General features: G+C 41.5%; 1 protein-coding gene across 1 annotated transcript; it reads left to right on the forward strand.

Moving 5' to 3' along the window:
* Positions 1 to 1209: 1209 nt before the first annotated feature.
* On the forward strand, positions 1210 to 8507 carry LOC109889831 (cytochrome c oxidase subunit 7A-related protein, mitochondrial). Its single transcript, XM_020481571.2, has 3 exons — positions 1210 to 1414; positions 7201 to 7335; positions 7715 to 8507. Exons 1-3 carry the CDS (start codon positions 1271 to 1273, stop codon positions 7850 to 7852), a joined length of 417 nt encoding a protein of 138 aa, XP_020337160.1. The 5' UTR covers positions 1210 to 1270; the 3' UTR covers positions 7853 to 8507.
* Positions 8508 to 14100: the final 5593 nt, after the last annotated feature.

A 14100-nucleotide genomic window follows, 5' to 3' on the forward strand; every position in this document is an offset into this window, starting at 1 on the left:
CGGGCAGTGGGACAGTGGATGTGCATTGATAATTCAAATGGTATTGTTAAGAGGCATTACCCAGGGATTGTGGTGAATATCTCCCTGCTATCAACCAATCAGCATCCAAACAATCTGTTTCATAATTGAGCTCGCCAATTTATGGTTCTAAAAACTGGAAATTAGTTAGCATTTTTTGTGTGCATTCTATTGGGGGAATGAATGGGGAAAATATTTAGGTTTTGGGATGGACACCGAAAATAAGGTCTGAGATTAACACAGGTTTAGGAGATTTTATACGTTTTTTCTCTAAGAGATAAGGTGTCAGTTAACATGGCCTTTATGAATTATGAAGCCTTTATGTGCTCAAAATATGTAAGAAATGTAACTACAACATTAGCCGCAACATTTTTTGCCTCACTACGCCAACCATCAAATCAAAATCAAATCAAATGTTATTTGTCACATGCGCGGTATACAACTGGTATAGACTTGACCGTGAGTTGCTCGCTTACGAGCCCTTCTCAACAAAAATAGTAACACAAGAGGAATAAAATTACATCGACAAGAATGGCGCTATATACAGGGAGTACCAGATTAATGTGCAGAAGTACATGGTATTTGAGGGAGATTTGTACATGACGTTAGAGTAAAGTGACTAGCCATCAGGATATATTACAATAAGAGTCAAATAAAATTGTAAAAACTAGTCTACGCTACTTTTCGCCAAAAAGCGAGTTAGTTAGCTTTCTGCTTAACGGCTCAAACGAAAACACATTTATAGTATATTGTTTTGCTCCAGGCATGCAACCCCATATCTCTTCAGCGGGATAGTGCTTGTTTTATCGGTTCCCGAACTATGTTCAGAGGAGACTTTGGGTCCATGTTAGCATATTGCTTGCTTTTTTACTTGTTTTGATTAAATAAATGCATCAAAATTCACAAAATGTGACATTAGCATTCATTTCCACATTGGCCTTGGTCACCGAGTCATGGAGTTGGCCTCTGTTTAATAGGGTTATGGCTAGATGGACTCCAGTTTTTGTCAAATTAACGTCAGATTTTACTTTTCGTAGCAGTTTAGGATCATTTACGCAGCAGGTTGGGGTAATTCGGTTCAGGTTAGGAAAGGGTTCATTTAAATGAAGAAAACATATTACACTTTTGACGTTCATTTGACAAAAGCTGGACCGTTTAATAGTGCCTACAAAAAGCCGCCATTATCACTCTATTCTAATCAGGCACCACTGAGCCAACCTGCTGTGTCGTTAATGCTGGGTCCATCCTCTGCATGTTTGGCCAACAAGGGGACATCCGTGATCCGACCTCATTCGTAACTGTTGTTTTTGTTTTGCAACCAAGTAAAATGTACTACAAGTTAAATGGAGTTACACAAAGACTTGCTGGATCGGCACCGAGTGCGTACAGCCCTCAGGTAGGTACAGAAAGCATGTCCAGCAGGCAGTCAAATATGTAAAAATGCACTAATGACCTTCACATTGTTAGCTAGCTAACGTTAGCTAATAAGGTTGGTTTCAATTGAGCACAACAAACACATGTATTGATTTACACAACATGGCTAAGAAATCTCGCCACATTATATATTTGTTTTATAACAGTTGATTTGCTAGTTAATGTTGTGTTTGGCTAAGGTGGCTCGACCGAAAAAGCTAGCAAACACATTAGCCCTAGCTGGCAAGTTGGTGCCGGTTAGCTAGCAGCGTTTTGTTGCAGAGACATTCCGGATTAGTCTGAATTTCCGGACTAGACGATTTTTGTCGTATTGCTACCATTCTTATTTCGGATTCCACATTGTGAAGAAAAAAAAGAAGAGTAATAGATGGTGGTGCAATACATTTTTCCTATGTGCCGGATCGGCAGGTAGCCTAGTGGTTAGAGCGTTGGACTAGTAACCGAAAGGTTGCATAATCAAATCCCCGGGTAAATCTGTCGTTCTGCCCCTGAACAAGACCGTTGACCCACTGTTCCCCGGTAGGCCATCATTGTAAATAAGAATCTGTTCTTAACTGACTTGCCTAGTGAAATAAAGTTTAAATAAAAAATATCAAATGTATGCTTGATCTGAAAATGTGGTCGGATGCGCCATATTTGTTTGATTTTATTTGACCTTTATTTAACTAGGCAAGTCGGTTAACAAATTCTTATTTTCAATGACGGCCTAGGAACAGTGGGTTACACCATCCATGGTGTGACGCAATTGCGGAGCTCCCACTGCATCCCATTCACCTCTCAAATTTTGTAACAATGTGGAGGGCTCCGCATTGACATGATTGGTTGGCGGGAGGTTCTGGCCACAGTGATGTACTGTGCCGTATGCACTACCCTCTGTAGTGCTTTGCGCTCACTTCCTTGACAATTTCCTTCACAACAGCTCTGTGCTGCTTGGTGAAGCCAATAAGTATGCCCTGATTTCTGCAGAGGCCATATCACCCTAAATGCTGCATGGGCAATGCAGATGGTGTAATGACCATACAGCGCCTTTAACGCCTAGATAACACTGTTGGCTTTAATGTGCAAAATGGTACGCAGCATCATTTGGATATGTGTGCAACAAAAGTTAAACATTCACCTTCTGCAACCATTTCTGTCAATCTGACGACGTATACAGTTTGAAACATACTTTCGATAAATGTATGCACCACACAGAACGCAATGCAACTGCCTTTGCAACGCAAGGCAAATGCAGCATTCCATTTTAAAATGAATGTACTTCTGATGTACCAAAATGCAAAGACACTGTCGGTGTGATCTAGGCGTAACCCTGCACCAACTGCAAGGCACTACAGAGGGTAGTGCATACGGCCCAGTACATCACTGGGGCGAAGCTTCCTGCCATCCAGGATCTTTATACCAGGGGGTACCGGTACAGAATCAATGTGCAGGGTTAATTGAGGTAATATGTACATGTAATATGTACTTGTCTAGGTTTTTTATTTTATTTTAACTAAGCAAGTCTGTTAAGAACAAATTATTTACAATGACGGCCCACACCGGACGACGCTGGGCCAATTGTGATACAGCCTGGATGGAACTGTGCAAATGTGATACCATTCCACCTATTCTGCTCCAGCCATTACCATGAGCCCGTCCCTCCCAATTGAGGTGCCACCAATCTCCTGTGACATATAGGTAGTGGTAAAGGGACTCTGCATAGTTAATAAACAGAAAGTAGCAGCAGCAGCGTAAAAAAGGGGTTGATGCAGATAGTCCAGGTATCAATTTGATTAACTGTTTAGCAGTTTTATGGCTTGGAGGTTGACTCTGTTATTAAGGAGCCTTTTGTGTTACTTTTTACAAAACTTTTTTGGCCAACAATGCAGAGTTAAAAAAAGAAAAAAAGATTAAGGGCTAAGTATGCATTTTATGGTAAGATATACCTGTTTGTATTTGGCGCATGTGACAAAGAAAATTTGATTTGATTTACACTATCCCCCAAAAACCTACCACCCTATCCCACTACTTGGCCCTAAACGATCCTACACCAGGCTGTCGGCCTGGGAGGATGGAACTCCTTCTCACAACTTTCTTTAGATCTTCTCCAGTAAAATCAGCAAATATTTTGCTGCTGCTGCGACTAATACAGCTATATTCTGGCTATACACGCAAGAAATCCAACCTTACTAAAACTCATCCTCTGGCTCTCTCTCTTAAGGCTGACTCACTGGAGGGCTCCCAGTTGACTCTCTCACCCTTTGGCTCTACCCTCTTCATTGCCTCAGTATATGAAACATTTTACCTCTCTCATTCTTTCAGGCAGATGCACATAAAATCAAAACAATTCCTGTTCTTCAAACTTTCACAGATGTAACCATTGCCAGTTTGTCCTTTACCCAGCCCGATACAATGAATGGGTCGGACCAAAAGCAGGAATCCACTCTTTCCAAAAATCCAAAAATGATCTGGTAGGATTATCAGGGAAACCGTTGAAAGTCTCCACTACACCTGTCGCCGCAGGTAGGTCCACTTCCTCCTGGACTGGCTCAACCCCAGAATCCTCACCGCTGCCATCTGACACCATTTGTAGATCATCAAGTTTCTCAAGAGCACGGAGACCTATAAGTCAATCAGGAGACGTAGGTATGTACACCTCGAACGAAGGTGTACTCAGACAAATCTCTGATCTTAACAGCACCATTCTTGCGCTTTCGCGTCATTGCACCTCTGTCCAAAAGTTGTGGTTATTACCAACTTCTCATGAGGTCAGTGATCTTCAGGTTGGGAAGTTGGAACTCTAGAAAGATGGCAGAGTTTCTGACTTGGAATACCAAGTTGGGTGACCGTTCTAGGGCTTTCCCCGACTAAAACAAATCTTGGCCGACCGAAAGTTGTTCTTTCGACCAATCGATTGGTTGAAAATGTTAAACGTTTTTTTTTCTCCATATAGACACACCCCATGTGTTTGAATAAAATCGACTATATGCATTGAGCTTGTCTGAGGCTTTTAGCTTACGATTTGATGAAATAAGACAACTGCTTCGAGGGCGCCAGAGATCTAGATAACCAGAACTTAACCTGACCCAACTATTCTCCTGCAGGCCTTTTCAGATTCTGCCATTACTCATGAAGTTGTCAGTAATAGACAACACGAGGAGTCTGCAACCTTTCTCATGTTGAATGCAAATGTATCTTACCATTTCTACCGATCTGCGTGGTAGCTATTGTTTTCAGATGCACATTTTTGTGAAGCAGATTAATTTATAATAACTTTTTCATATCTCAAAATCATTGTCATGTGGTTAATCAATTCTATCTAAATGAAAATGATACAAGCCTAAAAAGTAACTTCTATTGTCATTACCAACTATTTAAAAGTTGCCAACAAATAAAAGGTTGCAGGTAGAAAATATCCTGATTCAAAAGGAAATATCCTATAAATCACATTGGCTACATACATACACATGGCCTGTCTACCACAAACTTTAAACATTGTATTAACTTGGGTCCAGCCCGAATGCAACATTGTATAAAATATTCTGGGCCCTCAGTTTCCCATGCCAGTGGTCTTGGGACAGACACAGCTGTAGGCTATTTGCACAAGGGATAAGAAACAGTGCTTGACTTGGACAGGAGCTCACCAAAGCTGAGTACCAGCACCTCAAATGTTCAACTGCTTGAGTTCCTATTCCTCTTATAGAATATCAGCTCAGAAGTATTGTGGTGCTCCTGCACTTAAATATGAACTGTATCAGCACCCAAAATGAGTACCTATTTCAATGAGAACCTATTTCAATCCAAGTCTAGCACTGATAAGAAGTAATCAGGTAGGCCTATTTTATGATGTTTCCACTGGATCCGAGCATGCCATTTTTCCATTTCACACTGAGTGGTTATCGAAAGCGGGAGAGCTGTAAATATTTTTTCAAATACATTGAGGAACTATTGTAATTCTCAATGGATGTAGAGACAGACTTTGCTTGCTGTTTTGAGGTGAAAACATGACCTTGAGAAGCTCCACAGGTCATTAGTGGTGGTGCGTTAAGCCAATCAGAAAAACTATCAGATCCCAAAATGGGCCCATTTTTATATGCCTACATTTGCGCGCAGGCCAGGTAGCCGATAGGTCTACTTCTATGTGTGTGCGTCCTTACTCCACATTGATAGGAGCGCTTCAAACAAAACACAATTGACAACTCTTAAATGGAATGTGAGAAACACGTTTTGGTTTATTTCATTCCAAGTGTAGCATAGGTTGTGCACTGCAGACAATGTGTCCACTCAGATAATGGGAAGACTGCAATACTATTGAATGCATTCACATATATGACCGTAACAAACGTTGTAGATTAGGAATTAGCGGTAAATGTAAGGGGGGTATTGATAGACTCTAACAATAAAACACTAGAAAATCACTCAATTTAAGTTATGAAACAATGAATGTGCACAATTTGGTAGGGGAGAGTGCATTCTGGAGAGCGAAGTGCATTGTGCATCTGGTTGCATGGTCAATCCGACGTCTCCATTGGCCATGCAGCATTTAGGGTGATATGGCCTCAGCAGAAGTCAGGGCGTTCATACTTCTTGTGCTTTTCGGAATAATATAGAGCTGTTGCCAAGGAAGTGAGTTTGTATTTATACAGGATGTACCCCCCCCCCCCCCCCCCCTAATCAACCAATCATATCAATGCGGCGCTATGGAGAGCCCTCCGCAATGTTACCAAATTTGGAAGGCGCATGGCGATGCGGGTCATAGCTCGATTTAGCCCCTGGAGGCTCATGCTCCAATAACTCCCTTAGTTGGGCAGAAGGTAACAGCTCGTGGCTGAGGTGTGGGGGTGGCGGTCCTTGAAGATGCTGCTAGTAATGTTACATAAACTACCAACGATGCATAGATAGCTCATCCGTTAGTTATGTACCCTAATAAGGGATCTAGCTAGCTAGAAAACGCTACCTATGAAAGTCCTAGCTATGTTGAGTGAGCCACAACCACACCACTTTTGACCCTGTTGACCTTATCGGTGAGGGAGGAGTGCCCTTCTCAAATCCAACAGTAATCTGCACCAGTCGGTCATGTTGTAAACGGGGCATGATGTTTTGTTCAGAAACATGCATCTCTTTTCCATAACTAGTTTGGGAAATACAATTATTCGCAAGGCATATAGTGTTAGCAAAGCAATCACCTTTGCACGTGTAAACAGCAGACCTTCTTCTAATCCTTACTACAGGTGTCTAGGGATACGTTGTGATTTTGGCAATGAGGCCCTTTATCTACTTCCCCATAGTCCGATGAACTCATGTAGACCATTTTTATGTCTCTGCGTGCAGTTTGAGAGAAGTTGCTAACTAGCGTTAGCACAATTGGTAACTAGCGTTAGCACAATGACTGGAGGTCTATGGTAACAGCTAGCATGCTTTTACTTAGCATTGGCTTGTAAAACGACCTCTAACTTCCTTCATACTGGACACCGAGAAATACAATTTGATATCCATGAGTTCATCTGACTCTTGGAACGTAAATAAGGGGCTTCATTGCAACAATCCCAAAGTATTTTTTTAACATAAGTCAGTCATTTTGAGATGAATTCGCAGGAGGGGGTCTTCCTAGGGCATACATCTACATTATGTATTTATTTTTTCAGTTGTGGCCACGATTTAGCAATGGCAATGCACCCGCTGCTAAATGCATAAAGGGCAAACACTGATAGGACCAACTGTGTTCGGGTCATGTGGTTTCCACAGTCTAAAGTTTTGTTGTCTCTCTAGGGGTTGAGGGTAACCGTGCCCATGGAGGCCCCTCCAATGATCTTTGCCACCCCCACCAAATATGTGTCGGAGGCAGGGAACACAGTGGAGTACCTGGGACACAACAAAGTCCCTGACCTACAGAAACTCTTCCAGGTACAGACACTGCACTAACCTTTTGTTCGACCCACACACTGCTTGGCTTCCTAGGGTCATTGGTGTTCTGTGATAATCACAGAACCCCAATAACCCAGGAAGCTTGTGTAGGAGGTTTTCCTACTTGACCTTGGTTTGTTAGACGATAACGCCATCTACTCCTGTGGTAATTTACTTCGACCATGAACTTTCACTGCCAAAATTCCTACTAAGTTCCGACTAGTTTTCTAGAAAGTTATACACTCCTCTGTCCCCGCAGAGAAGTTGAGCAATGATAAAGTTTGGACTTTAATAAAATATGAGGATTCTCCCCTGTGACTCAGTGGGGAGTTGGCGACTGCATTCACATCTCATTCTCTTTATTCTGTCTACATTGCAGAAGTCTGACGGTATCCCTGTGCACCTGAAGAGAGGCCTGATGGACAAGATGCTCTACAGGACCACCATGGGCCTGACCATTGGAGGGACCCTCTACTGCCTGATGGCTCTCTACATAGCTGCCCAGCCAAGGAAGTGATCTGCTTATCCAGCCTCTTCCCCTTCAAGGTTCCAACAGGATTCTATATGATTAGGAGAAATAATAATTTAAGTCCATGTCATATCACTACATGTCATATCACTACTTGCCCTATCTCACTTGCTCTGTGTTCTTGTGCAAGTTGTGCATTTCCACATGTATATCTCTGCTGATGTCTCGGTAACAACCAGCACCATATCAGTGGTACATAACTATGATGGCTAGAGTATCAACAATCTACATTTAAAAAAAGTATGACCATGTTTTCTGCCAGAGCACTCCCCTGTGTGTGTGTGGAAAGAATTTGAGGTCTCATGACATGGATGACTTTGGGTGCTCTTTTGTTCTGAGCGAGAGGGTGGATGGGGCTAGCACCTTTTTTCAAAGCTAATAATGAGGTGGTACTTCAGGTTGTGATATCATTCATTGGTTTCTTTCTGTAATAAACTCTGCTTTTGAGAAGTCACATCTGCATGACCTTATTTGCATGCCCCCCCCCCCCAAGTCCCTATTTTTATGGTGCAGAGGTTGTTGTCATTTAGTCTGCATACTAACTGATGGTGTTCTGTAAAAGAAAAAGGGAGTGCACAGAGTATCTGACAAGTCATTGTAATTTTGTCTTGGGATAATAAAGTATATTTTATTTGTAAAACAACTTTAAAAAAAAAGTTTCTTTCATTTTGTTACCTATCTGCTTCTAAGAATAGCTGACCATGAAATGGGATATTCCTTATAGTGGGAGCCATGAACAAATGCTAGTTGGACGTTCTCGTTCAACTTGTAGATTTCTTTTAACATGTCATTATTTTCCAACATCGTCCTGGCAGACCAACTCAACTCCGGCCAATTAAAAATGTGTATGACCTTGACTATCGGACTTCATCGAGAGGAAGCAGATATCTTGTTTGATCTTTGCTTAATTGTTCATTTGAGTTTTGCGATGGGCAGCTAGCTAGACCTTTCCATCATACTCTTATACGTTAATATTGATGTCATGCAGTAATAGTGGCGATTACCGTTCATTTGAATATGACGTTACGTAATGTCAATTGTTGATTGACATTTCGGTGCTGCCCGGCCCACAAAATGATGGCTGCATTTAATCTAGCCACTTCAGCTATTACAGTTTGTATTTGTTAAAACGGGCTGTGGGTGGAAGTCTGTTTTAGAATGGCTCTGAAGGTAATAATTGACCTACTGACAGCATTTAAAACTGATGTCTGAAATGGGCTGTTACCAGTTTAAGAAGTAGCAATGTGCCTTTATTATACAACCAATCCCAAACAAATTGGAATCAATCTGATCACTTCAGTCACTGAAAGCATCAACACACAGACAGGCTTTTTCCCTATTGTCATTCAGCAGTGCTACAGTACATTGGAGTGTTTGACTTGAAATCATAACTACCACTTAAAGCCGTAACTACACTGGAAAAGTTAAGTGGGTGGAATGGTGTTTCATCTTGTTTCCCCGCCATTTCTCACACAAACTCAGTAACCTATCAGTGACTGAGTGAACACAGACATTAAAAGCCCAACGCAGGTGTTTATCAATATCAAATTTCTGATTAACAATCAAGTACCTTAATAGTTTACATTAAAATTGACAAAAAAATGTGGGAGGGGAAAACAAACTACGCTGAACAAAAATATAAACACAACATGTAAAGTGATGGTCCCATGTTTCATGAGCTGAAATAAGAAATCCCTGAAATTGTCCATATGTACAAAAAGCTTATTTCTCTCAAATGTTGTGCACAAATTTGTTTACATCCCTGTTACTGGGCTTGTGTGTAACCTTTATTTAACTAGGCAAGTCAGTTAAGAACAAATTCTTATTTACAATGACAGCCTACCCTGGCCAAACCCGGATGACGCTGGGCCAATTGTGCGCCGCCCTATGGGACTCCCAATCACGGCCAGATGCGATGCAGCCTGGATTTGAACCCAGTACTGCAGTGACGCCTCTTGCACTGAGATTCAGTGCCTTTTACCTGAGATGAGATGCAGTGCAGTGCCTTAGCATTTCTCCTTTGCCAAGATAATCCATCCACCTGACAGGTGTGGCATATCAAGAAGCTGATTAAACCTTTTTGGGATAGGGGGCAGCATTTTCACTTTTGGATGAATAGCGTGCCCAGAGTGAACTGCCTCGTACTCTGTCCCAGATGCTAATATATGCATATTATTATTAGTATTGGATAGAAAACACTCTGAAGTTTCTAAAACTGTTTGAATGATGTCTGTGAGTATAACAGAACTCATGGCAGGCAAAAACCTGAGACAAATCCAACCAGGAAGTGGGACATCTGAGGTTTGTATTTTTTTAAAGCTTGGCCTTTATGAATACACAGTGGGATATGGATAAAGAGTTTTTAAAATCTGACACAGCGGTTACATTAAGGAGAAGTCTATCTTTAATTCTGTGAATAACACTTGTATCTTTTATCAATGATTATTATTAATATTTATATCACTGAATGTTTTGGAATCAAAACATTACTGCAAGTAAGGCACCAATGTAAACTGAGATTTTTGGATATAAATATGCACATTATCGAACAAAACATACATGTATTGTGTAACATGATGTCCTATGAGTCATCTGATGAAGATCATCAAAGGTTAGTGATTAATTTTATCTATATTTCTGCTTTTTGTGACTCCTATCTTTGGCTGGAAAAAGGGCTGTGTTTTTTTGACTTGGCTATGACCTAACATAATCATATGTTGTGCTTTCGCTGTAAAGCATTTCTGAAATCGGACACGATGGGTAGATTAACAAGATGTTTATCTTTCAATTGCTGTATTGGACTTGTTCATATGTGAAAGTTACATATTTCAAAAAAATATTTTTGAATTTCGCACGCTGCCTTTTCAGCGGAATGTTGTCGAGATCATTACACAGATCATTACGCATGATCATTACACAGGTGCACCTTGTGCTGTGGACAAAAAACAACAACTTTAAAATGTGCAGTTTTGTCACACAACACAATGCCACAGATGTATCACGTTTTGAGGGAGCATGCAATTTGCATGCTGACTGCAGGAATGTCCACCAGACCTGTTGCAACAATATTTTATGTAAATTTTTCTAACATAAGATGCCTCCAATGTTGTTTTAGAGAATTTGGCTGTACGTTCAACCGGCCTCACAACCGCAGACCATGTGTAACCACACCAGCCCAGGACCTCCACATCTGGCTTCTTCACCATGTGGGATCGTCTGAGGGGGAGTGCTGGTGGTGTCACCAGGCAAGCCGAAACTCCCGCCCATTTAAACAGGCTGATTAGAAGGTCCTGTGTAGATTGTATTTTCAACAGCAACTACTTTCATCAGCTGTTGTACAATATGATATAAAACACAGGGAATTGTGACTGTACTGGGCCTTTAACTGCACTGCTGTGTGATTCTGGTGGGGGGAAATGGGTGCTATACATCTGTGGTTTGGAGGGGAAGGGGAATGAAAAGGTACCCCCTGTCAGAGTGACTGATAGAAGCCTGGTGGGTAATCTAACAATTAAACCCGTTCTAATCGTCCAATCTGTCTGTGTGTTTATCTCAGCAGGAGAGTGGGGAGAGGGAGAGAGAACATCCCCAGTGGAAAACAAAAAGCTCTAGGCTACAGTCCTCGTACGCCTCGTCCACAGCAAACAACAACAGCCTTATTCCAATTTTTTATGCCCAAGCACATCTTATCAGTGTTGTGCCATCAACCCGTAAACATTGAAATACATAATGATAAATGCTTATTAGCAGTAATTATTTATACGCAGACATACAGCGGATGAGCACACACAATACACCATTAGGTTTGTGATTCACATGGCAGCAGTTGGCCAGTTGGCCTACACCTTGAGCTAGAGAGGTCTTTTCTCTCTCCTTGGCATTGGAGAATCGCTTCACTGCTCTGATGAACAGCACAACGTAGGACTGAATAAAAGGCTTAGCTATCTGTTTTGTTATATCTTCTTTCTGTGCAATTGAATTTTATTTGTGCCTGTAACCACTTGTCGGCAACTGGCGACAAGTATATTCATTGATTCATTCATAAGAATGGTGTTTTACGAGTCCAACAAAGCAAAAGAGCATATCCAGGGGTGAACAAAAACTGTGGCCTTGTTGCCATCGGAGGGCCGATGAGTTATCAACAGGCGTTTATTACAGACAAATAGCCCCTCGAACGAAAAACGCCTTGCCTGTGTGAGTTTGTGTTTTCCATCTCTCTGCAGTTCTAACTCCTGTCTGAAGCCATCAAGTGCACCAGGACAGGTTTATCGATGCAACTGGTGAGGTTCTATCGCTCCACCAAACTGAGTGCGAGTTGATGACACATGGATGAGAAAGGAGAAGATGGGGTAGTTCTATCACAGAGACATGATAAATAAGTGATAGACTATAGGCCAGTCAATCCAGCTGGCTGCTGTCATTTTCATCATTTCCCATGGCGTGTGTGGAGAGGACTGGAGGAGGAGAGAGAAGAGGTGGCACTTGCTATTTGATGCTTCTGTGCTTTTTTCCTGTCTGGAACTCCTATAAGAGATGCAGCAGACAGCGGGTGTTCCAAAGCCTGTGTGTGTCTTTCTTTTTCTCTGTCTATCTGTTTCTCTCTCTGTGTCTCTATATTTTGTTTTGGCAGGAGGAAAAGGTGTGTGTGTGTGGTGGAATCAGGAGGTGAAAGTGGGCAAGGGGACATGACGCACCTAATGAGCTGAATTGACTTTTCCAGACCTCATTCATTCTGCATTTTAGTGGTTTTAGAGACAAGCGAGAAGATTTGCATGAAATAAACAACAGATCTTGTGACCGGCCTACCTATCAAACGCTAAATGTTCCAAACCACCCGGGGGACAGACATTTGATGTGGCAGAGAAAGGGAGGGAGGGAGGAGGAGGGAGTAGCAAATCAGATCAGGGAATAGAAAAGACCAACCAATCCTGAGGGATAGACAGGGAAGGTCGTAATAGCGGTCAAGAACAGTTAGCAAGAAGAGTTAGCATGCTTGTGTGTCATTTATCTCAAATCTCAAAGTGTTATTTGTCTGAAAAGTAGAAATAATGAAGGCTTGCGTTGAGGCCCTTAGTAGTCAGAGGAAGGGCTGGGAAAGTGTGATGCATGCTAATAGTGGTGATCATGAACACTGTTGGGCGATTCCACGTAGTCGGGGAAAAATGTGGGTAGCTCAGATTGTTCTGGCAATTCTCATATAGAAACTTCATTGGGAGGAAGGATGTTTGACATTCTTTTTACATTTGTATCACAAACCATCTTTGAGACAATTATGATGAAAGTGGCCATTGTAGTCCCATTTTAGACCTATACATGTCTCCTTTGAGACATAATGATCTGTTAATCGTACGTGATACAGACAACATCTTGGTGTCATTATACTACCTATAGTGTACTCTAACATATGGAGTATGTCTAGATTCTTATTTTTCTTTAAATATTGTTTGGAAAAGGAGTCTCCAACCTTGGTCCTGGAGAGCTACCCTCTTGTACGTTTTTGATCCGACATCAGTTTTAACTAACCTGATTCAACTAAGAAAAAGCCAGCTAATTGTTCAAATCAAGTGCGGTAGATTGGGATTGCAGCGAAAACCTACAGGACGGTAGCTCTCCAGGAACAGGGTTGGAGAACCCTGGTTTGGAACAATATACTCTTCAAATATGTCAGAGTGGACTTTCTGATACATTTAATGGTATGGCCCATTTTATACACTATGTGGTTGGCATTGATTACGGACTGGGGCACGCCCAGCAGCAGTTGTGGAGAGTGACAGAACCTGTAAGGGTGACAGTCAGGTTATGTAGAGTTTAGTTAGAGTGTAGCTAGGTCATAGACTATGACTAAGAAGTGTTGGTGGTGACGTACATGGCAGGGCTCCACACACATATACAGTACCAGTTAAGTTTGGACACACCTACTCATTCTAGCGTTTTTCTAAATTTATTTGTAGAATAATAGTGAATACATTAAAACTATGAAATAACACATATGGAATCATGCCGTAAGCAAAAAAAGTGTTAAACAAATCAAAATGTATTTTATATTTGAGATTCTTCAAAGTAGCCACCTTTTGCCTTGATGACAGCTTTGCACACTCTTGATTTTTGGTACCACATGATTCCATTTGTGTTATTTCATAGTTTTGATGTAATTATAAGAGTGGGGGGGGCTAACGTAATTACAAGGGTAGGAGCTAAACATATACAATCCACAGGGGAACCCTTGACTGAAAAAA

The sequence above is a fragment of the Oncorhynchus kisutch genome, linkage group LG4 (assembly GCF_002021735.2).
Source record: "Oncorhynchus kisutch isolate 150728-3 linkage group LG4, Okis_V2, whole genome shotgun sequence".
NCBI classification, from domain to species: domain Eukaryota; kingdom Metazoa; phylum Chordata; class Actinopteri; order Salmoniformes; family Salmonidae; genus Oncorhynchus; species Oncorhynchus kisutch.